The 27,417-nt window shown below is 39.5% G+C and overlaps 1 protein-coding gene across 9 annotated transcripts in view; it reads right to left on the bottom strand.

Annotated features, from left to right (window-relative positions):
* The window catches only part of Dock10 (dedicator of cytokinesis 10), a 263,362-nt gene that overhangs the window by 193,199 nt on the left and 42,746 nt on the right, over positions 1–27,417 (bottom strand). For 3 of the 9 annotated variants that reach the window (XM_087205983.1, XM_013065515.3, XM_013065518.3), the window contains exon 1: positions 14,552–14,848. The exons of 5 other annotated variants lie outside the window; for them this stretch is intronic. In XM_087205983.1, coding sequence (XP_087062109.1) covers positions 14,552–14,713 — 162 coding nt within the window. In that variant the 5' untranslated portion in view covers positions 14,714–14,848. Of the gene's footprint in view, positions 1–11,621; positions 12,495–14,551; positions 14,849–27,417 lie in introns of those variants that run through there. One more of the 9 variants, XM_087205978.1, reaches the window with a different exon arrangement.

Genomic DNA, 27,417 nt, shown 5'->3' with positions numbered 1-27,417 from the left:
CTAACTAAGCCACAGAAAGTACTATATAGCACTAAATTTCTTCTTTAATTTTTAAAAACAAACCCATTTTGATGCTGAATTAGTTCATGTGAGAAATCAGTGTGGCAATTAGTGACATGGTTCAATGCCTCTTCATGTAAATGAACATAAATGAACATAGCACTACGCAAAACTTCTAAGAAGTGACATTCGTTTTAAAGAGGAAGTGAGCATTTGTTCAAGTAGTAATTTTATATTAAAAATTAAATTAAGATAATTAGAACTTTCACATGAAAGGCTACTCATGATATTACCAAGTTATTTATCTACAAACTTAAAATGATTCTCACATACATTTTCAAAAATGGCTTACACTGGGTTAAAGAACTCAGCACACAAGTGGATCATTTTTCTCATTAAAGATGACTTTATAAACAGTTCTGAGGACACTTAGCTCTACAACCCTATTATATTATGGAAGCAAAATGTAAAACATTGTCAATTATTTTATTCCTTCACTACATTTATCCTTGAAAAAGAAGGGAATAAATACTCTTCTTTTTCTCCTACAGAGTTCTTGTATTAGTAACAAGATGTGATTCATGATAAAAGACTACAAAGTCTTTTGAGTAATTGAATGAATTTATAGAGCTATTTTCAGACATGCTATAGCTGCAGTTTTCTTATACTTGGGAAGGTGGTCAAGGGAGGATTCTGCCATACTTCAGTGTCTAGTAACTCTATAGTTGTGTTGGTGTTTCTCTTCATGTCAAAGGACATTTTTATGGCAAATACCTTTCTGGTCTCTTTGTTCTCACCACTAAATCACAGAACATTAAATTGTCATAGGAGAATAATCCAAATATGATGCCATGTTTTCCTAAATCATGAAAGCAAGTAATTGAAACATCTGAGTTACTCTAAGGATAGAATGAGAAATTTGTACTTCAGTAACAGCAGCAGCACTGGCAACAACATAAGATTATGATGGCTGCAAAGAGATCAAGTCAAAGTTATAAAGAATTCTGAAATTCGCCAGAGCAGATTCAAGCCCATTTTTCTCCAATTATTTTTATATAACATTAATAATGACCAATTACCAACTGCCCTGGCTTGTACTTCACGGTCATCTATAAAACATAATAAGCCTGGCCATCTCTGTAGGGGCCACAGGTTACCCCCAAGTGACTTAATTCAGGAAACAAGTATCCGGCACTGCAGCATCTCTCTGCCTCTTTTTTTCCCAAATGCTATTTGTTTGAAAAGCCCAGGGATCCAGGATCAGTATGTAAAGAATTGTAGGGAAAGAATACAATACTCACACTCTTGATGAGCAAAGCAAATGAGGGCAGGCAACGCGTACTTAGGGCGTGTGTGTGTGTGTATGTATGTGTGTGTGTGTGTGTGTGTGTGTGTGTGTTTCAACCAGATGAGTCTCGGGAACAGATTTCTTTGATCTTCTCTCCTCATACTTTGACAATTTGGTCTGAAATTCATGTTTTACAAAAGAGCCGTTTCCCACATACTACATTTTCAATATATCTATTTAAAAGTTTGTATTTGAAAGAAGGAACAAAATACACGATGCAGAGATTTAGAGCAAACGAAATGCTTTGTGTGACTTTTCCGTAGTGAAATTTAGAAGACTTGTGTGCTTATGTGGGTGTAATAAAAATCTGCCATAGAATTTAATGTGAGTGAGGCAAACTCTAAATGATAAGCTGCTACAATAAAAGGCATTTGATGAGCAGTCAAAATTAATGTATTGCTCATTTCCTAAACACAAATGATTCTTTAATATGGCCTGATCTTTAAAAAAAAAATCCTACTTGACTCACCAGTATTGCTTTGCTGAGGGGTTAAAGAAACTTAGGAACTACATAGCCAGGAATGAAATCATGATTTTCTACCATAGGCTTCAATCGTGGTCTTTAAATGTTTCTCAGAAGAGGTTATTATTGGTCTTGAATATCCTGCGCAAGTCCAGTAACGTTTTCCTTTTGATGACATATTCTCAAAAGCACAAACTTCCCCTCCTGACTTTCTCGTTTTCTTACCCCGGGAGGCACTGCATGCAGAGGCACAGTTGTAAGAATGCATGTTCCAAGGAGACACAATTTAGAGAAAGGATGGCTAAGGGCAGGGATTCAGGTGAACCCGGCAGCCACTATACTGCCAGGAATTTCTACTGTGGATGTCCACGCAAAATTCCTTCTCCTTGATGGTTTATGTCAATATTCCTACACCACATAAAAGAGAAATGGTTTTGGTAGAAGGCAAGGAGCAGTCTTAATCACTTTCTAACTGCTTGAAAAATCTTAGTAATTATTATGGTTTTCCTCATTCATGTATCTTTTATTTTGCTCTTTAGTTTTTTTATATGTTGGGTTTCTCATTTGAGTAACCATGTGATATTTAGGCTTGCATGTCTCATTTATTTCACTTATTATAAATGTCTCGAGGCTCATCTATTTTTATTCAAATCACTCAAGTTTATCTTAGTGTCTAAACATCACATTTTCTTTATCCATTCTTCTATTGATGGACAAACAGGCTGCTGCTAAGATTTAGCTATTATGAAGTGTGCTGATGTACACATAGGAATGCATGCATCACTGTAGTATTATGTCTTTAACTTTTTGAGGAAAACACCTAGAAGGGGAACAGCTAGGTCAATTGGAATTTCTATTTTTAGGGTTTTTTTTTTAATGAATCTCCATCCTGCTTTCCATAGTGGTTGTACTAGTTTAGAAATTAAATTCTGCACTTGATGCACACTTTACTGAAAACATACTTATTCAATTTTGTAAGCATATGGAATGATAGGGTTATTCAGTGGCAAATGATTCAGTTTCACAGTGTGTACAAGGTTCAAGGAGGTCTAGTAATGATCCTAAAAGGGGCCAAATTTCATGTTATATTGGAAACATTAAGTTAATATTTATTGCTTGAATGCCTGCAGCAGTCACTGTAGGGAGCCATCTTCCATAATGAGGTCAATGCTGCTGTAGAAAACTGCAATAGACATCTCTCAGTCTGTGTTGAAGTGGAGTCTGCTTATTGCTCTCTTGAGACATCATGGTACTTTCTTTGTACTTCTCTTGTGAGAATGATCTTATTTCTCTTTAGATTTTATTCACTTAATACAGGACAAATATCCTGTTGCGCTAATATTTTCTTAGATGTATTGCTCATTACTTAACTATCTTTCTTCCTTTTGAGAGCTTAGTTTCAGAGCCTAAATATAGCAGGTGTTCCATAATTATTAAGAAATTAACTGGCTTTCTCTAAAACTTTCATGTAACATATTCAAGTCCCAAGCCCAAAACACTATTCTTGAGAGTTTATTTAAAAGTGCTGAAAGAAGGAACTTGAATTTTATTCATTTATGTAGGAAGGGGCAGAAGGTGTCATATAAAATTACATTTTTCTTCTCACAAGATTATTTCCAGGGAAATAAATTTTACTTCAGCCATGTGTCTTTTATATTAAAAAAAGCACTTTTCAGAGAGCCAGGTTTAAGGGCTGAGGGAAATGCTACTTTTGGAAATCAGAATGTATTATTAATCATACCACTGTGGCTTCCAGTGAATGTAATTACTTATTCTCTATGGAAGAATTGAGCTAATTGATTAGCATTACCCCATAAAAATGCAAGTGGGCACAACAGACTCTCTGACGCCTTTAGATATTTGGCAAACATTTTCAAGTGCCCATCCACTTTCAGTCTTCTCTTTCCCTCCAAATTGTTTTGAAAGCCATTCCTGAAGGGCCTGCATTTTCCTGATACCTGATAATTATGTGAGTAAGTAGAAAAGTACAGAACCATCTCTAACTCTGACCCCAAAGCCATGCCCCTTGATCTATCCTGAATCTCACTGTAGGAAGATAACCTTATTTGTTAACACATGCACCTTTGGATATATAAAACGAATGTCACCAAATACCTCACAAGATTTACAGAAGACTGAATATCTACTTTAATGTAAATATAAAACCCTGAGTGTAATTTCCAGAGGGATATTTGCTTTATTTCTATTTTCTAGAAATCCAATGTTTTTATTTCTTCTTTCTGACAGTCAATAAGAATTCTGCTTCTTATATGTGAATCATCAAATGGATTACACAGACCTTAAATCTGAGTATTTACAGTATTTATCACAGTCCTCTCAAACAGCTGTAACAGATTCCTTCTTGTATTCCTGAGTTTACTCACTGACAATCTCTTTCAAATATATATTTTATGAAATCTCAGCATCAAGCAAATATTTGTGATAAAGATCTAGCATTGAAATGTATGGGGCTGGGGATGTAGCTCAGCGGCACTGCACCTGCCTGGCAAGAACAAGGTCCTGAGTTCCATTCCTGGTACTGGGGAAAAAAAATTGAAATACGTCACAAGTACAAATACACACTGGATTTTAAAGACTTGGTATGAAAAAAAGAATGTGAAGCATTTCAATAGTTTTTATATTAATTATATGACAAAATAATAATAGTCTCCATATACTGGATTAACTAAAATATATTAAAATTAATTTCATCTATACTTTTAAAATTTCTTCACATTTTATAATATAGCCCTCAGAACATTTAAAATTATAGATGTGGCTTGTATATTATTTTAGTCAGTCAAAGCTAAGTCTATATGCTTTAAGTTTTTCCTCAATAGTAGAGGGAATAAAAATAGTACTTTTTTCTGGTGGTTGTTGTGGCCACAAAAATAGATCAAAGTGCAGAGTTCTTAACCAAGTGCCTGGTAAACAGCTGGGAGTGCTCACAGAAGAGCTACTGGCTTTGGAGAGTTTCCATCTTTCTCTATCCTACAAAGCAGAATTTAAGATAATCTATGGGTTATTCAATTGACCTTTATAAAGTATATGAGAGCAAAGAAAGTCTCTGACTCTACCTGGGGCCCAACATCAGAGTTGCTGATAATTTATCACCTGAATCCAAACTCTTTCTACCTCACACATTCCTACCATCTACCTTTATAACACACAAGACTCGACTTCTACTCATTCATCCATCTAACTTTTAATTGAGTAATTATTTGTAATTTTGAATTCTTAAGTTTCTCAATAGGTTTAACTCAATAATAAAAAATCTACTTATAACAGAAGACAGCAAAATAATTTTAAAATTACAAATAAGATACAGCCTATTCTGTCTCTAAGTTCATAATTTCTGTTGCAACTATTAAATATAAAATGCACCGCACTGATTTTCTACTTTTCTTTATTGTGGTTGTGGTTTTTAAATTTCAAACATTTCTTTTAAGCTTTTGTATATTCTTCCCTTGTTCCTTATAGTTTCTAAATTTCACATAAATTGGAAAGCTGGGAAGATCCAATATTCCTTTAATAAATGATGAGAACAAGAAAAAACTGAAAGTTAAGTTTCAGAAGACAAGGAGTCAGTGGATAACACACGAGAGACACTCAAATCAATGTTCTCTAAGTAATCTATTTGTATAAATAATCTCTTCAGTGAGTATACACTACTCTAAATAAGCCAACCTTGAGTTCCTTTTCTTCATATTCTATGAAGCACAAATTAAGTTTCTCTTTAGTGGTTTTATATTTTCCTCAAATAAGTTTTAATGTAATTTAAATTTGGAAACTTTTCTTCATTTCATCAAGACAATAAAAGCCATAAAAATAGCTACAACTTAGTGAGTTCTTATGAAGTATTAGACATTATTATAGCTCCTTTATTTGTATGCCCCCACTGCCTCGGAATGAGATAGTACAGTGAGCAGTGTAATAGCCTCCTAACAAATGTGCACATTTTAATTGCCAGAGTCTGTGACTGTGTTGTTTATAATACAAAGAGGAACTAAGGCTGTGGGAGGAATTAGGGTTACTAACCTGGAGAAGGGGAGAGAACCTGGATTATCCAGAGGCCCTCTATGTGACCACAAGTGTCTTGTCAGTGGAAAGAGAGAAGGGAGCAGGAGAGTCAGAGGTTAGAGTCCTGAGGAGATGCCATGTCGCTGGCTCTGAAGCTGGAACAGGCCCACAAACCAAGGAACGTGAGCAGCCTCTAGAAGCTGGAAAAGACAAGAAAATAGATTCTTCCCTAGAGCCTCCAGGAAGAAATACAGCTCTGCCAGTTTTAGCCCAGTGACATCCGTTTCAGATTTCAGCTCCAGAAATACAAGACAATAGATGGGTGGATTTGTTTTTTAACTGTAAGATAATAGTGATGCTGTTTAAAATTACTTTGTGGTACTTTGTTATAGCAGCCATAGGAAACTAATACAGTTTGTCCACTTTACAGACAGGGGAGCCACAGCACAAAGAATTTAAATAACTGACCTAGAGACAACACATGCAGCAAGAGCTCTGGCAAGGGATTCAGATCCAAGAACTCTGGCCTTTTAACTCCCGGCAACACAGTGAGAATTAAAACAGGCACAGGGCATTTTCTTATGTGATTTCTTAGCAGAATCTATTCATTCTGCAGGGCTCAGTTCTATTGCCACTTCCTCAGGGGACCCCTTCTCTGATTGCATTGATGAGGTTGGATGTTCAAAGGATGCAGCTTAAGTAGGATGAAATTCTTACTGAGGCACTTGTCATGATTACAATTTTACATTTGTTTCAGTTCTGTAACAGCCACCAAACTAAGCTTTGTGAGACAGAGAGAGAGAGAGAGAGAGAGAGAGAGAGAGAGAGAGAGAGAGAGAGAGAGAGAGCAAGGCAGATGCTGGCTATTGTTATCTGGGCCTGCTAAATGCATGGCACAACTGTCTACTGAACTCCTTATGTCTAGACAATGTGTGACAAATTTACCAATGCACATTGCACTTGTTGAACATTGTCTTTAAAAATAAATTATACTCCAGCAAAATAAAGTAGACTTTGGGAAATGAACTGTGACAAAATATCTGAACTAATCAGGTATTGGAAGGAGCAAAATTTTATTTTGGCTCACAGTTTTGGAGGTTTCAGTCCATGGTGGTTGGCTCATGGTTTTTGAGCCTATGTAGCATGGTACATTATGGTGGAGTGTATAGTAAAAGTAGCTGCTCACCTCATAGCAGTCAAGAAGCAAAAGAGGAAAACAGAAAGAGGTTGATGTCCCAGTGCCTCTTGCAACAGCATACCCCAGTAACCTTTCTTCTCACTAGGTCCTACATCTTAGAGGTTTTACCACTTTTCCATAGTACCATACCTGAGGGCCAAATCCTTCACATATGCACCTCTACAGGACATTTCACATCCAAACTACAGCATGAATTTCAAAAATCCTAAGCTTTAGACCCTATGTATTCAAGCAAATCAGTTCCATAAAAATGAAATCTGCAAGAATAACATGACTTTCTAGAAAAAAACTTGTTGAAGCATGACAAAAATATTGCATTTGCATTTGATTTGGCAAAAGATGCTTCTTATCTTCAATTGTATCTCTCAGTTTTCAGAAGACATTATTATATGGTAGCCTGGTGTTTGGGGATAAGCCTAAACCTAGTCTTCTAGAAACCAAAAACAAACTTTTCTTCTAGAAAGCAACAAACAAACAAAAATGAGCCTGTTGTGTTTTAAAAAAAATATTTTCTTGCTTCAAAAATGGAGAGATTTAAAAATTACCAGAGATTTGAGTTTACACTCTTTTCTAGCAATATAACTATATATTTCTACATGGGAATATAATCTTTTTAACTTTCACACTATGACTTCTCCTAAACACATATCTATATCTATATCTATATCTATCTATATGTAGTTGAATTATTTTTGCACTGTTTTTGGTTTAAGTTTCTGTATATCATGCTCCAAAATTTAAATCTAATTTGCAATTTTTGAAAAAATAATTTGTTTTTAAATTTTAACATGTTTTTGTTTTCCTTATGATTTCCAAATCTGCAGTAATTTGGAAAAAAATAAAGATGAAAAGTTATATGGGTGAAATAATGCCAGGTGTTATTTGAATTTGGTAAGTCTTTGCTGTGAAGATTTGTGTTGCTAATTACTAAGCCTCTTAAACATTCAATTAATTCCTCTACCTACGGAGAAGGTGCTCAATTCATTTGTCCATTTTCTGTGGGTTTGGGATTCAATTGAAAATTCGTTCACATGAACTAAAAAAACCTGCCAAGGAGTCTCTGAGCATTTAAGTTCCATGTTACATTCACTGGGGGCTGACTATTTCAACTTGCTCTCTCCACTACTCAGGCTTCCTTTCCTAGGGGACTCTTATGTTAGTATATTCAAGATTCATCTTCAATATAATGAAATAAAACATGACCCCAGGATTATAGGGTTTAGAAGTTGTTTTTATTATCATGCATCCATTTACAAAGATGAAACTGGAGAAAACATGTTAAAATCCCTTTGATAAACTTTATTAACATAATTTATTATAGGGATTAGAAGAGAGATTATTTTATTTCCTTCAAAGTAGTTTTCATCATATATCCCTCTGTGGCCTAATATTATTCATAGGATACATGTAAACAAATGTATGTTCCAAAGATGTGGAATTATGATTTTGGTAAATAACCATTTCCTTCACTTATCGTCCTTTCTTATAGCTGGTTTCCACAGTATTTGAACAGAAAATGTGTGTGGGTCATTGTGTTTATCTCAGGGGTGGGGATCCAAATGTGGAAACTTGCTGAAGGTCCAAAAGTAAGTAGAAGCTCACTAATGCCCTTGGTGACCTCTGATTTTGGTCACACTTGCTGTTTCACCCTTTCGGGGTGGATGTGGAACAAACAATGGTACAACCCTAGTGTAAATGGCCCCTCCATTGCTAAGCGAGTCACCCACTGCATAATTCCTGGCACAGCGGACTACAGAGGATGTCAGACTGTCAATCAGCCTGTTACCTGAGTTACTCCACCGCCGAACAATACTAATTAGCTTATGATGTGGTCCCATGCAAGTGAAAATTTTGGTGCTTCCAACAGGCAGGACAGATAATCACCCCCACTTAGCAAACTCAGAGAGATGAACCAGCGTGTTTGAATTAAACGGACTTGTATTCACTGAGATTTGAGACTCTAACACCAATTCTTCTGGCTCCCAATCTATAATTCATTATTCAGTCACAACAGTACTCCGACCCTCAAGTAAACAATGGGCACCTGGGAGAAAAATCCAAGTTGCTTTGGATTTATTTAGGGACAAGAGCAAAAAATACATTGTAGAGGTTAAAGGCTAAAAGAGATTACTTTTAAGGCCACGTCATTCACCACACAGGGTGAGCGAACTTTTCTGTAAATGGTCAGACTGCAAGTATTTTTGGATCGGTGAGCCAAACATGGTCTTTGTACATTTTATCCACCCTCTTCTTCCTCCTCTTCATTGTCCCCCTCCTTTATCTTTATGTTCTATTCTTCTCCTTTTCTTTCTCCATCTCTGCATACTTGGGTTGTTGTACTGTTTTGTGCCACTTTAAAATAGTGAAAACCATTCCTTTTCCAAGGATTATAAGGCTGCAGGTAGAATTCGACCTTTACAACATATAGTTCATAAGACCATTAGACCAAGTAAATTCTAGAGCAACAAAGGATGATCTGGAATGCAGGTCTTGGGTGAGTACCTGGAATCCCATTGCTCTGAAAGGTTTATCATGAAAGTTCACATCTTTAACTCACAGAAATATCACCCCCTGGACTCACTACAAATAGCTATTGTTCTTTTCCTCTGTCTTTGACCAATGAGAGACAAAGCAATGTTTGGCTATATACACTAAATGCTCGGGACTTTAAAATTTAAAATTGATGGTTTCAGCTATTTCAGAGACCTCTCAAAGTGCTGACAGGTTAATTTTTTTCCCCTTTGGAGTTGAGTGAATCTGTTGCTAGCGGTTGAACCTACAGCCAGAGTGAGATCAGCAGCCTGCTCTTCATTCTCCTCTTGTGGTACCACAGCTCCACGATGTCAACAGATACGACCTCACTTTATTGCAGGCAGCAGAAAATAAAGGAAAATTCTGGGGTTGGTGTTAAGTAAATGACATAAGAAATTATAGATATTAATCAGAAAATGGACCAACGTAAATTAAATTAGACAGTGCCTGAGAACTTTTAATGAAATATGATATAAGGAAGCATGACAAATAATATGTCAAAAGATTTCTCTTAGTTCACTCTTTTGCATGAGAAATAGATTAGAACTTTGAAGGCATTTGTTCCTTTCCCCAGCTCACCTTGACTGCAATTTAATAGACCATTTTAATAGCCTGAGATGTTAGGACTCACGTGTCCCTTACAAATGCCAGAGGTCTACAATAGTTCATTTTCGTGCTTACCATGTCTCTCCACTTTGAACCATACAGTCAAACTATCATCTTGCCAGCTCAAAGATTATTTCTGAAGATTTGGAGCCTGTGCCTCAGAAATGAGACTCTTGGGCACAATCTCCTTAACATAGTCCCAAGTGCCAAGACTTCTGAAGGCCACCGGCATCCGGGCCCTTCATCTACTTTGGCAGAGTTCTGCCAGTTTAGCTTACTGCTGGACGCTTCAATTAAGAAGTATGAGAGTAAAGTTATCAATTGAGCCTTTCATATGGGTGTTGACTACTTAAAATGTCAAATAATCACCAGATATTTATTCAACTTCTAGTCTGTAAAGCACATTTGTGCTAGGCACCACTGAGGCAAAAGCAGACTTAGCTCCTGCCTATTCCCCACTACTGGTGATATAAGAAAAATAAATGTATAGTAAAATAAACATGCAATTGCTGGGCTTGGTGTAAGCCTGTAATCCCAGCACTCTGGCTCTGGCGGCTGATGCAGGAGCATTGCTGAGACATTGAGGCTAGCCCAAATTGCATACCAAGACCCTGTCTCAAAAATGAAGGAATCAATCAATCAATCAATCAATAAGCAACTAAACCTTCAGTTAAATAACTGAAGATATGTTAGAAGGCAACACCCGATTAACTATCAGATGGGTTCATGCACTATAAATGTCATAGGAAATTAATGAGAAAGATCATTGATTTATTCATCAATCATTTATTAGTATTCACATTGAGCCAGGCTTTTGTCCTTATATATTTCCTTGAAACTCCAGGTTCCTATTTCCATGTATAGACTTAACAAGCATTTCAAACTCAACATCTTTATTCTGAACTTAGATTCTTTCTCTCTAAGGCTCCGTTATTTGTTCTCTTCCCTGTCTGAAGGACAGCTTGGTCCTGCTGGATTCTCAGCCCCAAATCCAAACAACCAACCCTTACTCCTTGCTTGTTCTCATACTTTATGTTCAGTAAGGAAAGTCTACTGGCTCAAATACATCCAGAATCCAATCACGTCTCACAATTTTGAGAAACACTGTGTAGGTCTTTTTCTGGCACCCCTACAACAGATCCAACAGTCTGTCTGCCCTCTCTGTTTTCCTAGCCATTGGACCTGTTACTCCCCTGCTCAAGGCCCTTAACAGTGAGGAGTGCATGGCTAACAGACCACAGACTACTCACCAGGCACTAGCAAGTCCCTGCATGTATTCACTCACCAAATTCCTACAGTAACCTTACCCAGGAGGTACTGCTACTGTCCGAGTTTTATCAATGAAGAAATGGAAGCACCCGAAGGGTGAGTCACTTAGCAGGGGCACACAGTTCCTGAGTAGGAGAGAGAGCATTCAAATTCACACACACTGGCTCCACAGCCCAGCCTCTAACCTCTGTGCTTGCTCCCTCCTGGGCTGCCTTCTTCGCTCTTGGAACATGTTTTCCTCTCCATGACAGCCCCCAGAGCCTGCCACCATCTGTCCCCACTGCCCTCTCCTTCGTCACTGGCCTCTCCCTGCCCCTCAGCCCAGTCATCTGCTTATCTCAGGGCCACTCAGCGGGCTGCTCCTGCTGAAGCACTTCTCCCTGGAACGTGGCACCGCTGAGCCACTCATCTCAATGTGTCCTCAAATGACGTTTCTTCCGATAGGACGACACTGACCCTCCTCAGGAACCTCTTACCAGTACAGCTAGGCACGGTTTCAATCACTTGTCATACACTTTATTACACACACATGACTGTTGTGTAACTACTCTATTTTACAGATGACAGAAAGGGACATGGGGGTGTTAAAAACCACGCTCAAAGTCACACAGCAGATAAGGGATAAAACCACGATTCCAACTTAGATTCTGACCCCCGTCTGTGACCTGAACACAAACCAAAACAGAAGCTTCAGTGCATACAATGTGGTGACCAATGGGAAATAGGTAGGTAAGAAAACAAAATCAAATTTGTTCAGTAAGAAGGTGATCAACTAACACAAAAACACCAGGCTGGAGAAGAGGGGAGGACAGCTTAGGTTATCACTTTCCCCAACTGAGCTCCATGGCTAACGGGGCCACCAGTTGTACCCCTCCATCAGAGCCTCCTGGGATTGCTCCCCCAAAGTGCATATTCCCAGGCTCCCCCAGACCTTCTCATTCAGAATCATTCATGCCAGGAGCTCAGAAGCCGAATGAGCTCCATGAATAAGAACTTCTAAGTGATTATGAAACATGCTAGCCGTTTTGAACCACTGTGTTGGAAGCTAAGAAATAGTCTATCACCATCCTAATAATGCATTTCCATAACAGCGAGACTTGCAAAACTGCTGTCACCTTAAAACTAAGTAACTGAAAGAGGAGATCTTTGATGGTTTTCTTCAGCAGTGGATTCCAAGTATCTAGAAGTGTGCTTGGCGCATTGTGGGCCTGCAGTAAATAATGGTGAGATGTGTGAATTCTGTGATGTTCCAGAGGAAATTTCTGTGTAATGACTCTGTATGAGCACATTTTACCCTGAGTGGTGCAAGATTTTCTAATGAAAAGTAGTTTATCTGTTTTACCATTAGTATTTTCTTTGAGGTAGGAACAGAATGGAAAGTACACTGGCTTTTGGAATCATTCATCCAAGTGTGACTTGTGGTGTTGGCATTTAGCAGCTATGTGGCATTAACAAGATATTCAACCTCTCTGATCCTCTGCTTTCTTCATTAGGAAATTCATTAAAATTTTTTCAAAACTCTGACATAAGAATGTATGTATTTACAGGGTACCATGTGATCTTTACATGTATGCATGGTGTAATGTTCAAATAAGGATAAACATGTCTATTTCCTCAAACACATCCTTTCTTCATCATTAAAATATTAAAAATTCTTCTAGCTTTTTAGAAACGTACAGTACAATATCATTATCTCTAATATATTCTTTATGACTTTAATTAATGTTAAAGGAACTGTAAAACGGATCCTTGAAAAATTAAGAAATTATTATTAGATAAAATCTAAAATTTTTTATTCTGAAGTACATTTTCCCTCTTTGTAGCTAAGAATTTTATACTCAAATAAGTAAAATGAGAAAAATGATTGTTTAAGATGTGAAATGGCATGAGCAAGACACACAGGTGTAGTATATTAATGTTCTTATCAAGAGTTGTCCTGGTAAACAAAGATCTCTGACCTTTCAACCATCTCATATCTTTTAGAAATTTAATTTATGAACACTTACAGGAGTAGTGAGTATGACGCTGCTCCCGCTTAGCGTTTCTAATCAGAGATAATCACGGCCCCAAATTCAAGAGCAATGTTACTTTTAAAAAAATAAAATACTGATTTGTTAAAGAAGTTGGCATAAAATGTTTAGCTTGGTATTCTGTCACTGAAGGGCACAGCCCAAGCCTAATGACTTTCACTTGAAAACAGCATTAACAGGTACTCTGCATTCATTATTTACTACATCCTTGATATATGAACCTTGAAACTGAAGACAAAAAAGCCAATTGTGCTGAAACCGCCCTGAGTTCAATGCCTCCTCAATTTTAGAAACCTTAACACATCACCTATATCCTAACAGGGGATTTCAGTGACTAAGCAGATCTGTTCCTAACCTAAAGTAAGGAAAGAATCCATTCTCTACTTTTTTCCCTGCTAATCAAACAGTTGCACAAAGAAAAGGCAAAGTGTCACAATTAAGGCACAGGCACACACACAAAAAACCCAAAACAAGCCATTTTGCAAGTGGCAAGAAATAGCTTTCCAAGTAAAACTCCATGCATTCCACAAAACTCTCAATATTTTATGTTGACTTTATGCCTAAGTGAAGCACTTTGAAACAATATTTATGTGGCAGAATTAGAAATAAAAGCCCCAGATACCCTGAGGTTAGAAATCAACACCTAGAAAACTTGATTGGTTACATGTAACATAAAACTATCCATTTGAGCTTTTTTCCCCAATTATCTATTTGAGATTTTTTTTTCAAATTAAAGTTACACAATAAAATCCTCTTACTTAAACTCCAAAATGTTCTCATTGTTTCTGCAGAAAAGTTAACAACACAGAAAATTCTAGGTAGAAGAAAATTTCTAATAATTTCTAATAAACTACACACTTTTCTGACAGATTGAAGAGGAAGAAAATCAGCTCTCTGGATGGTAGAAATAGTTCTGAGAGGTTTTTCCCCAACAATACAACAGAGTAGTAACTCTAGAACACGTGTACCTTGACCTAAAGCCGAACATCAAAAACAAAACAAAACAACAACAACAAAACACCTCTAAATTGCAGTGTCTCTATAATAACAGTTCAAGGAAAGCTGCTTGGCCAGGGATACGGTACCATTATGATGAGTGTTCTGGGTCTGCTCATCTCATCATCACTTTCCAGAGGCACAGTTTCGTGGGACGGTTCCTCTTGGTGTCGTCTACAGATGTGCGGACAGCTCCTCTGGACCACAGAGCGAAAAGCTTGCAGCAGAACAATGCTGGCAGTGCAGCCCATCGCTGCATCCTGGAGCCTACAGAATAACTTCTATGTGGATGCTATGTTTGAAAAACAGTGGCTCCTTGTCCCTGAGCACAGCCTACACTGCAGCTGCAGCCAGCTCACCCTCCAATCGCTTCCTTGAGCTCTGATCATCTGATCAAGGCCAAATAGCTTGGATGCAGAGATGGGAAAGATTTGATCCACGGAAACTGAACACACTCAAGAATATCAGAGCATTTTGCTCAGAGAGCATTCCTTACAATGATGCTTTTCGATTCTTGTTTTAAAGATTTGGACAAATGTATCTTTCCCACTCAGATGCACAAATAACAAGTCACTATTTTTCAAATTAAACAACTGACAATCTGACTTCATGCAACATTTTTTACCCAAAGCAAGTCAGCATCATATAAAGAATGAAAATCACTGTTTTTAAATGCAAATACTTCTTGAAGGAAATTTTGCTGGGTACCTGGGCTAAAGTGGTAAGGATTTTACTCTTCATAGCTCGTAAATTTCAGAAATGAAATGGGCTCACACAAAACGCAGATTATCTTGAATCAATGCGATTTATCAAAAGTATGCACACGTTAACCAAACCCTTATGAGAGGCACCAGTGTTCCCGAGATTTCCTTTCAATAGCATGGCTGTTCTGTTCCCACACATGCAGTTCTGCAGCCTAATACATTTTTATATTTACATAGGCGGCCAGCAGCGCTGAAAATATCTCTATCGCTAGGGTCACTCAGTGCAGTCTGCCAAGCTGACCTCTCAGAAAAAGCAGCTGCAAAGCATTTTAACATCCTGTCAATGAGAACTCAAGGTTTTGTTAAGGACTTCGAGGTCTTTGGTAGTTAAGAGTCTAGTGTTCCCTAACTTCCGCAAGACTAGTCACTTAGGAGGGAATCAGAGAGGGATGCTTAAAAGTCACGTGACCCATCTGGAAGGGCCTCAAGATCTAATGGGAGCCTGAAAGAGAATAGGACAGCAGGGGATACTTGCACTAAAAATATCTCAGGGAAAATGGATTTTGCTTACATGTGGGGAAAGCATGAAATCCCCAGTAGGATTTTCAGTGTTGGGATCTTTCTGCCAAGCTAATTCTCGTAGTGTAACTCTCAGAGGTTTTAAAGAGAAAGGGGATGTCCTTGGACTCTGGGCTCCCCAGCATGTAGGGTGCTGCAGAAAGTTGAGGAGACATCGTTTTGTTGTAAGGTATGGCCTCCCGGGGCCAGGAAAGTCACTTTCACAGAGGCATCTAGCTTGATGCTCAATTAGGCACTAATTGCTCAGTAATTTGTCACAACACAGCATCATTTTAATTGGTGTGTTTGCCAAAGAAGTAAAACGTGTTCTTTTTTCCCTCTTCTTTTAAGAGGTAATGGCTGCCAGTAGTTTTTCATCTCTCTCTGTTTTGAGCAAACATATTTTAGTGCTGCTGGAAAAAGAAGAAAAAAAATGCTAATGCTGCTGGCAAGTCCCTAACTTCCTCTGGACCTTTTGTCAGAGTGCCCGGGTGCTAATCTAAACCATTTTTACTCCAAACAACTGAGACATTTACTGAAGAGAGGCTACAATTTAGCCTGTCTGGCTTGTGAGTATTGAATATCTATATATAACAGTATCCACCAGAGGCAAAGTACAGCATGGGATTCTGTGCTTATGCGTGTGTCTTTTCAAATAGGACAGTTGCTCCAAGGCTCTCTGATGGTCCGTGTCCAGCCCACCCACCCACTCCCGTCCACCATGGAGTACGTGTCAATCTTGAGTAGCTTCTGCAGGTTCTGACCGTCTGCACAGGAGCACAAGGCTCCAGTGCACCAAGGGGGTGGCAGGAAACGCTCTTCCATACCTCCAGCTCCAGTGGGAAACCAGCGAGGGAAGATGGCGCTCAGCTACACACCACGGGCCTGGCAGGGAAGATGCACTTTGCATCCTCAACTTCTTTCTAGCCACCTCTCTAAATCTGGCTAAGGCTCCGGGGTGACATTTGGAGTCAGATGTTTTGGCAGATGTCAGTATCTTTAGGGAAACCAATGAGATGCTTTCTAGCTATTAGAGGCCTGTCTTCATTGATCCTTCTTTGTCTCTAAGGAATTCACCCCTGTTGTTGCCGGGCTGCTGAGGGACGCCTCTCCTCTCTCCTCCTGTTTCTTCTCCTCCCCCTCCTTCTCTCTCTTCCTTTCTCCCTCTTTCCTTCTCCCTCTGCCCAGCTCTTCTCCTTAGTCTCTGTCATCAAGTTAAGGGAAATCCTAGGATTCATTTCTTTAGAATTCAAAACACACCACAGTTATCCAATGGACAAGAAATAAAAAGGAGGAAAAGTGGGACATGAAAGTGTATCATATTTTCCAACACTGTCTTATGAAAATTTCAAACATGCATCAAGGGTACAAGAAAGGGTTTGAGTTCTAATCTCTAAGATTTGCACTTCGAATTAAACTGGGAGGGGTGGGGAAGACAGCATTCTCATATTTGGGCTATGTGCTGATACACAGTAAATATTTAAAAATGGCGTACAAATCCTTCAGCAGAAGCCCATTGTTTTTGTTTGAACTATTAATAAGATGAGCCATTGATTAGGTCTCTATACATGAATTGCACAGCCTTACCAACAAACAACTTTTGGAGACTTTCCTTTGCTTTCTTGTCTGCCTCCTTCCCCTAGCTGGGTCTTATTTTCTTATTCAATAAGACATTGATTAAGTGGCAGGATTTTTAATATATTGTCCTAGATGAGGAAATAGTATCACTGACAGTTTATAAGGCTGAATTTTTCAAAGAAGTATGGGAAACTAGATTTTGTTCTTGGTTTTTAAACATATGTGATGTTATATCATTCCTATGTATATATATCCATTCAGCATTTGTGAAATCTGAAATTCACGCACAGGGCAAACCTCTCATGTTTCAGGGTAGAGAGTCATGTTCTGTAGATACAAAGCAGTTTTAGTGAACACAGGAAATGGAAGAAGGTTGTAAGGAAGATGATATTGACAAGTCAGTATACCAGGGAAAAAGATAAAAGTAAGGAGCAGAAAAATAATGAAACAATTAATGTTTCTTAAAAATCTGAAAAATAGTCTCTAATAGCAGGAAGGATGTCTCAGTGGAGTACTCAGCCTGTAGGCAGAGCATCTCTTTCCAAGAAATCCAAACATACAAATGTAGTTTTTAGAAAACTTGCCTAAATTTTTCGGTGTAAGAATTACTTAATTCTAGATATAGATATTTTCACCACTGGGATAGCAGGAGCAAAGATTTTTTTTTTACAGTGGGCAAGGAAGTGCATGCTTAATTTAAATAAATAATGCCTATTGAAACTTTGTTAAATTATGTAAGAGCTATATATTTAAATCTATGTATCTGATTTGTCTTTGCGATATAGCTAAATCTATCTTGACCATCTCAAATGGGACTAGTTGGGCAGGACAGAGATGAAGTTCACGTTGTTCTCCCAGAAGACCTGCTGCTCTCTGTCTTCCCTAGCACAGGACACTGAGAGTCCCAGAGTGACAGCTTTTGGCACATTCTGTAAGGGGCCAGCAATACTGAAAGCTGGTGCTGGTATCCAACACTTGTCTTGTAAGACGAGAGATGAGCTTACATCGAGTATTTTAATTGTGAAAGGAAGTCTGACAAGATCAGCCTTAAGAGCTTTTGGACACTGTTCATTTCACTGCTTCACACATGGTGAGTCTCTGACTGCTATTTCAGGACTTCAACGGGGACATGATTAGAACTTATTTATGAAGAGAAATTGATGGCAAGGCTGAACTATGGAGAGGAGCAAATTGTTATGCTTTGAATTGTGTGCCCACAAAATTTATATGTTGAAGCCCTGATGCCCAACACGAGCATCTCTGGAGATAGGATCTGTAAAGTAGTAATTTAGTGTTAATTGAGGTCATATTAGAGGAGCCCATAATGTATTAAGACCAGTGTCCTTATAAGAAGAGACACCAGAAGCCCTGGCCCACCCTGTCTCTCTCTCACCCAAATGAAGAAGCCATAGAAATGGAGAGGATCCTGGTATACAGAAGACAATACTTTCCAGAAACCCATCCTAATGCCATGAGGATCTTGAATGTCTCACCTCCAGAACTGCGAGAAAATGAATGGTTGTTGTTAAAACTGTGGTTTTTGTTATAGCAGACTGACATGAAGACCTTGCCTGGGGAAACCATATTCCAACAGTGAAGCCATGTGAACCGTCACTTCCCTAGACAAAGGTTTCCAGCCCCTTGGGTTGGACTGACCCCTGTCCTCAAAGCACAGAGGCTCTGAGTCACTTGGGAAGAGTCTGTCCCCACACCTGCCTGTCCCTGGGCAAGCAGAACGTGGCTTCTCCACATATGGCAGCAGAGGCTTTAACTTTCAGTTCAAGCTGGTAGATGTTTCACATTCTTTTACCTCTTCCCTTTATGCAGCAAGGGAAATTTCCCCAAGCAAAATAAAAGGGAATATATTGACTACAACAATGAAAAAATCTGTGTGGTATGTTTGGGGGTGAGAGGCCTTCAGCAGATAAGAATTTCTGAGAGATGAAAGTGAACCTGACCATACCGATCAATAACACAAAGCAAAGGGTCCAGAAAGGACTTACACATACAGCAGGAGGAGGACACAGCACACAGAGCTTCTACATTTCCCAACAGAGGCCAGGCAGGGCTCCCAGACTGAGGAAGCAGGGGCTGGTGTGTTCTGTCCTTGCACTGACAGAATATGAAAGCACTGATGACAGCTCTTAGGTTGGCACATTGGACCCCAGAGAAGCCCTTTGGTTATTTTGGCTTTGGCCACAGGGCAGGAGCTTGCACCTGGCCTGCCACCAGTCTGGCTCACTACAACTGGCACATCACTTATCTTATCATCCCCACACTCTGGAAGGCTTAGGTAGGAGGATCATAGGTTCAAGCCCAGGGTGGGCAACCTAGCAACTTAGTGAGACTTTGCATCAATATTTAAAAAAAAAATTTAAAATGGGCTGGAAATGTAGTTCAGAGCAAAGGCCCTTGATTCAATCTCCAGGACTGTGGGGGAAAAAGAGAGCTTGTCCATCAAGTGTCAGTCTGACTAGGTAAAGGAGAGGCCTCAAATGTTCATCCTCTTTCTGTTCCCAGAGTCAGCTACCTCAATGGAGGAGAACTTGACTTATATTTTGGTTAATTTATAGAATAACTGACAGGACATGTGGTCAAGGCATACTGAGCAATATAGTCGAAGTCTAATCAGATCCTTTTCCTTAATGGCAGTCTGGTGGAAAAGGAAACCAGCTGAGCACTGTGAGATGCTCAGGATGAGTCTCCTAGTCAGACTATCACTCCAGCAAAGGCTTTGCCATGTATAAGCTGCGTGTTCTTGACCAAGTCATTTATCCTCTCTGAAACCTAATAGTGACCCATTTAAAGTGAAGACAGATCTTTTCTATTTGGTGGAAAGAGAGTAACTGAAAAGTCCAAGGTTATGGTTTAGATTGAGAATGTCCCCCAGATGCCTCATGGGCTCATAGGTAGGACTTTCGGAATCACTGGGATGATAGGGCTGTTAGAGGTGGGGTCTAGCTGCAAGAGGCAGGTCACTAGGGACATGACTCAGAAGGGCACATTTCCCTCCCTGGTTTCTTCCTTCTGTCTCTGCTTCCTGGCCACCATGATGTGAGCAGCTTTCTTCTGCTCGAGCCCTTCCACCATGCCTGCTCTGCCTTGGAGCCAGCCGACTATGGACTGAAAATTTGAGCCCAAATAAACCTCTCCTCCTTTAAGGTGTGGAAGTTGAGTCCCAACAGTGAGGAAAACGACTGAGACAGCCAATAGAGCCCCTAATCCTTCAACAAACAAATGTGATGTCTCCTCTGCTAATGGAAATGATGGATATTTGGTCTCCATCGCTTCAATTCCAGGCTCAGCTTGAAAGCATCCTGTCTTGGAGAAGCCTCCCCATAGGCCTTGACACAGAGCCCTTTACTCAGTCCTTGTCACTGCACCCCTGGGTACCTGCCTAATGTACAAGCCTTAGTCTTCGCTGATTTAATTCTTGAATTATTGTTCCCCTCTCTATAAGGCTAGACTTGTGCTAACTGTCCACTCTTACTCTTGTTTGCACCTTGCAGTAGGTTCTTAATGCATAACAATCATGGTGACAAGGGCTCTAGCCACCCCCACCTCCCACAGCACTTACTATGCACTATGCACAGTTCCGATGAAATTTTGCACATACAGATCCATTTATACCTCCCCTAGGAGACACTGTTAAGTTTACCTGCATTTTACAGTTGGGGAAATGGAGGCAAGGAGAATTAAGTAGCTTCTTTGCAGAAATCACAGCTCCAGGAAGTAGCATGATCAGAATTTGAATTTAGCTAGGCCAGATCCATAATCTGAGTTTACAATCAATTCTGAATGTTAAACATGTGCCAAGTAAAACATCTACCTTCCAAGATAGATTTACACCAGAAAAAATCTTTGATATGCAGCAAGGTGTGGGAGGAAATCCTGGAAAACACCTTTTGAGAATGAACTGCTCCCCACAGGAAGATGTGTAACACTTCCCTGGATGGCAGTTTCAGAGGGCAGCTAAGTAGTCTTAGAAGACTGCTTTGGGGTGATGATTGAAATTGCATTTTGATGGGGATTTTAAACACCTTTAAATGCAATAGATTTGATAAGAGAATTGTTAAAAATGTGCTATGTTCATTGTGTAAAATGTTCACCGGCAGGAAAGACCCAACTATCCAAATTGGCTGTCAATCATATACATTTGAAATATGGAAACATCATCAGCACACTTCAAATTCCCCACTGATATCACATCATATGAGATGATGGTTGACACCATAATGCTTCTGGAAAAGAGGCCCTGGTGAGTTGGTTGACAGCTTGGGGACTGTCTCTGCTGTCTCCTTACTGGGATTGACTATCATGTTAGCAGAAGCTCAACTGCCCTGCTATCCTTTTCCACCAGCTGAGGTGCTCTCTGTGTTCTCTGCCAAGTTGTGTGATGGCAGACAATCTAGGGACTAATGCAGAACATTGGAAACCCTCATTTGCTCATGTACACTGTAGTAGTGTCTTTATGAAGGGATCCAATAATCATCCGGGGAACAGATGAATCAATCAGTTGGTACTAAAGAGCAAATCATCACCATCATTATAAACAAGCTCTTGAGCATGGTGGGCTCCTTTGTAAATTTTTCATACACTCAGCAATTGTTCCCAAGCAAAAGTGATCCAAAGGAAGAGACCCCTCATAGATTAAAAGAAAATGGGGATTTAGCCCTAAGTCAGGTAAAACCAGGCCACAGGATTTGGTTATTTTCAAAATAAGGGGAGGGTCTAGTGAAAATCTTTTTCCTTGTCCATTTCCAGATGGGTAAGTCTCCTCAGATAGCAACACATTTAAATGGCTAGGAGGAAGTTCATCAGGGGGTTCTCAGCTGAAAAGGGGAAAACATAACCCAGTGGAGTGATTCTCCCTAAGGCCCAGTTGACTTGTCAACTTGCTTCTGTCTCTCCTACAGCTGCATCAGCTCAAGAACCTGGGATGTAAGTCTATTTCAATGATAAGCCATGACCTCTTTTTTTCCACACCTGTGATTGGTAGACTTCTTATCATTCAGTTCCTTTCTCTTCATTTTCAATTAATTATTGAGGCCTCTGCTTTGCAGGCATCATTTTCCACATACGAACATTTATTGAGTCATACAATTAATCACGTTGGAAACAAGCACGCTATTCTTTCATTTTAAAAATACACGTGCAATTGCCAAGCCCTCCTTTATCTTCATGTTCCCACCTTTGGCATCAGTGCAGCTCAAAAGCTGTTACATTCCTTTGTTGCTACATTTAGATGCATCAGAAAATCATCCCCCTTGCCATGTTAGCTCCCTGCAGAGTGCGTGGACGATTTATATGTTCCATTAATATCGTATCTCATATTTCTCAGGTATTTATGTTTAATCCAACTCTTCTCAGTTCATAATTGATTTTTTTTTTTTGTTTTTGGTTTGGTGTTTTTTGGTACCGGGGATCGAACTCAGGACCTTGCGCTTTCAAGGCAGGTGCCGGAACCACTGAGCTAAATCCCCAGCCCTTCATAATTGATTTTAACAGAAGGTAGTAGAATGTGGCAGCTAGGCAAAAGATCAGGAATCAGATCCAAAATTTTAATTGATGTTGAGCTACTTATTGCCTTGAGCAAAATTTCTAAACCTCAGTTTCTTCACCTGTTAAATGATGCTCATGTCTCAGCCCAGGCCTAGATACAAAGTAGTCAAAACATTCAGTCATTACTGGAAAAGAGAAGATCTAAGGATTTTCAGACATTGTCTCTCCCCACCTCCTCCCCAAGTGGTCTTTTTTATCTTGTGCCTCTTCCCTGTCTAGCGACGCATAATGTTCCCCGGGTACTGGGGCAGTGGCCATGTTGGCCGAGTCTTCTCTGTGCTTTGAAGTTACCTCCCACAGCAACATGACCCAAGTTCCATAACCTCTTTGTGATCCTTTTCCATGAGTAAAGAAATGGAAACTAATACACCAATGCTCATTCATGCTGAGGTCTCTCATTTTGTAACCTCAACTATTCTTGATCACAGACAAGTCCTGGGAAGGAAAAGAAACAACTTCTACAGAGCCAGAAAGAGATGGCATACGATTCATTCCAGGAAGCTTATGGGAGTAGCTTGGAGAAGGGGAACTCATACCGTCACTGTACATAAAATCACCTTACACGGGACTGTAAGATGCTGTTGAGCTAAGTTTGCAATACCTCTTGATCAGAAGCAATGCAATTCTGCCCTCCTAGGTCCAGTGGGAACAGAGAGCAGCCAATTACAGCTGGAAGGATGTCCCTGTGGCAGGCTGGTGTGCTTACACATTTCTTCAAGGGACTAGGGTGGATGAGGGGTTAAATGAATCCACCCAGATTCAGCCCCCATTGGGTTCAGGGCTGGGCTTCTGGAGGTAGGAGTGAGTACACTGGCCAGGCTGGCATTTAAGAGGTGATTCACAGCAATGAACACGAGCTTTGGATTTGAAGAGATCTGAGTTTGAGTATTAACTGTATTGTCTTGGAACAAAATTTAAATTATCTGGGCTTTATTTTCTTCAGTTGTCCAAAGAGAGTAAGACCAACTCTTTTGCAGAGTTGTAACAAAGACAGTATAAACCCTTGTCATAAATAGTAGATGTCATCATTCTTTTACCACTGATATTTGCAAAACTCATTATACTATTATCACTATCATTCTAAGTGCCAGAGAAGGCAAGTAAGAATCTGGTAAGTCAAGGGTGAAGGCCAGTACGACAGTCCTGTGTAAACAGTAACTCAAACAAAAGGCAACTTTGGCATCAGAATGAGATAGCAAGGTTAAGAGTCAGCATGGGGCAGGAAGTGTTGTTGGCTTCTCTTTCCCAAGTGATGGCTTCCAGTGAGGCTGACTTAGAGTTCTGAGTCATCCACAAAATGAAGGGACAGATGATGGACAATCCAACAAAAATAAAAAGATAGAAGTTATCAATACCTGCAGTATCTGGGACTCATCTATGTTGGGAGCCATAAACACTGCGAAGGTCAATATGAATTACACAGTATTATGGCCCTGTGCCAGAGTGAGGGCTCAAACAGTGACACAGATGGATTCAGGAAAGTCAGTGTCCAGTAGATGTCATTTAGGGACAGAGACATCTGTGTAACTTTCAAGGTAGAATTTCCACCAATGGCTGATTTTAATTTTTAAAACTTTAGTAATTAAAGTGGATAAGTTGTGCTATTTTCATAAGCTAGCTCTGTGAAAAACAGGCTCAGATGATATTGGGTAAATGATCTAGCAACTGTACTTTCAGTCCTTGTTCTAGTTCATTTCTCATGTTCATATGTTTTCCCCTTGAATTGTGGCAGGAATTAACCACCCACATCCTAAACATTCCAACTTAAATGTAGTTTACAAAAATCTCGAATTGCTTTCCAAACACTAAAATGGCAGTCTTTAAAGTCATTTACAAATGTTCTTTCCAAATCAATTCAAAAAGATGAAAAGGAGCTGTCAACCTGCACAGATCTCAGCTTTGCCAGGACTCAGGGGAGGAACCCAGCCTATCCTTTGAAAGTTGGTACAAAGTGCCCAGTTCAAGGCTTTCAAAAGGAAATGAGGACTAACCAAGGTTTAAATCTAACAAGAACAGGAAGGCCAGGCTGCGATTCAAAAGATTAATTTGATAAGATAATGTTCAGCTTCTCTTTAAAACCTATGCTGCAGGATATGAATTCTTAAAGGTCCTGTTTCTATTATCTCCAGTTTATGTGTCTGACAAATGAAGTCCCTGATTTTCATTCTCGAGCACTTGTGGAGCCTTTGTTTGTGTCTGATGTAGTGGGAACAGGAATGGAGGGGCTTGGGCTATGATACCAATTAAGGCTTCAGACAGGGCTTGTCACCTGTCCACATGTGAGTTTGCTTGCCCACACAGGTGGAGGGCGTTTTGGTTTAGATAGGAAGGGTTTCCCAGAGATGTGAGGGCTCTATTCCCAGTGCAGCAATGATCAGAGGCAGGGCCTAGTGGGGTGACTGGGTCATCCGAACTAACCCACTGACAAGTTCATAGCTGAATGGGCTATTAAGAGGCAGGGCTGAGTTGGAGGAAGTAGGTTACTAGGAGCATTCTTTTCTTTCTTTTTTTTTTGGGTACTGGGGATCAAACTCAGGACCCTGCACCTCGAGGCAGGCAAGGTGCTACTGAGCTAAATTTCCAGCCCTAGGAGCATTCTTTTAAAAGGTATAGCTAGTCCCTGTCCCCTTCCTCTGGGGTAGTCTTCCTGCTCCCTCTGCTTCCTGTCTGCCATGAGGTGAGCAGCTTTCCTCTGCCACACCCTTCCTTTAGGATATTTCTGCCTTGGAGCCAGCTGACCATGGACTAAAACCTCTGAAACCATGACCAAGTCAAACATTTCAAGTTGTGGATGTCAAATACTTGTCCAAGCAACAGAAAGCTTAAAAATACAGAGTCAGAGCAGATGGTCTCAGGATCCTTCTAGGTTTCAGATCCAGATTTAAGGGATCTCTGGGTGGAGGTGAAGATAGGAGATGCTAATATATACCATATTCCCCTACATAGGGCATGGACACCATGTACTGATAATAATGTTGCATCTTGTCTTTGCATAACATTTAAAAAATATAAAGTATAATTTTATTATGAGGATGCTATTGTAATTTATCTGTATTATATTTTTAATATTTTTAAATTTTAAATTGATGCATAGTAATTACATGTATTTATGGGGTACAGTGTGAATATATATATATACAGATACATATACATATGTGTGTGTGTGTATAATGTGTAGTCCTTAGATCAGGATGACTGACATATCCATCCCCTCAGACTTTTATCATTTCCTTGTGTTGGAACATATAAAATCTTCTTGCTGCTTTGAAATATATAGCTTCTCTACTATGTATACAGCTTTAGAAGTAATGCCGCCTGTCCACTGCACCTCTCTCCCCATCCTTTCTGCATCCCTGTTCCTACACTTCCTGTTAATTTGTGAAAAGGCTGTAGTGAAGACTATGAGAAGAAGCAGCCTGGGCAGATGTGAGAGCACTCAGAAGTAAGGTGAAGAGGAAAAAATTGGAAATGAGTTAGTGAAAAGAGATTCAACCAAACCCATTTCTCTTACATGGAGATGGAATGATGGTCAAGCTGGAAGCCAGTAGGATTTTATCCTGTCTGCTCCCTCCTCCACCCCAGCCTGAACGTGACAAGAGTCACCCAATTAGCTATTCTTGGAAAGCAAAGCAAAAGCAAAGCCCCATGGAACAGCCTTATGAAGACAATAATAAGAAGACTCAGCTGGCCTCTTTGCAGTTGTGGTTATCTGGGTGTCTTACAGCTGAATTTGCCTTTTCCTAGATTTGGGACTTCTTGGTAAATACTTTTGAGATTTTCTTCCCAGTTGGTGAAATGGGGATAATAAAAGTGTATTATATAAATTGCTTATGTGATGTGAGGAGTAAATGCAATAACGTAAATGAAGTACTTAACCCAATACCTAGAATATAGGAAGAACCCAGTAAAAAGAGAAGCCTTACAATTTATGAGTTTGACTCAGCAATGTCCATAGCTCCAAGCCACACATCAAGTGAGTCAACTGTGCTTTGAATTTCTGGGTGGCACTAACAGTCATGGAAAAATAGAAAATCTTCTGTAATGTAGGAAATTTCTGGACTCCAAACATTTCAGAACAGAAGAATGCAAGAGAGCAAGCAGGATGTTCATGTTTACCCTCTAGGCAACATATTATTATCTTGTTTCCTATTCCAGCGCAGAAATGAATGAGAGCAAGACTCACATTTCATAAAGATTTGGAACAGAATGTAGAAAGCATCCCTTTTCTATTGCTACCTTCCAAGCCCACTGTACATAGCCACACAGTCAGGGTGCCTCGGGGCAAAACTGAAGTTCAAATGGAGATTTTGTTTAGGACTCTTGGTGTATAGGGTATGGGGGTGGGTAGCTCAGGCACCATGCTGATGTTACTTTTACCTTGAAAATCCCTTAAATCTGGATGCACAATGAATTTCCCAAATACAATTACATGTGTCCTCGAGTATTTATAAGTGTATGTGTGATCAAGATATAGCTACTACACTTTTGGAAGGGAATGCCAAGTACTTTGAATGTAACCTTAAAAAATAAGGGCTGATCCCCACCCAATACAG

Source organism: Heterocephalus glaber, unplaced genomic scaffold (genome assembly GCF_053883595.1).
Source record: "Heterocephalus glaber isolate CG9 unplaced genomic scaffold, H.glaber_assembly_v1.0 deba00000621, whole genome shotgun sequence".
Taxonomy (NCBI): domain Eukaryota; kingdom Metazoa; phylum Chordata; class Mammalia; order Rodentia; family Bathyergidae; genus Heterocephalus; species Heterocephalus glaber.
This window is presented reverse-complemented; position numbering and strand designations above follow the sequence as displayed.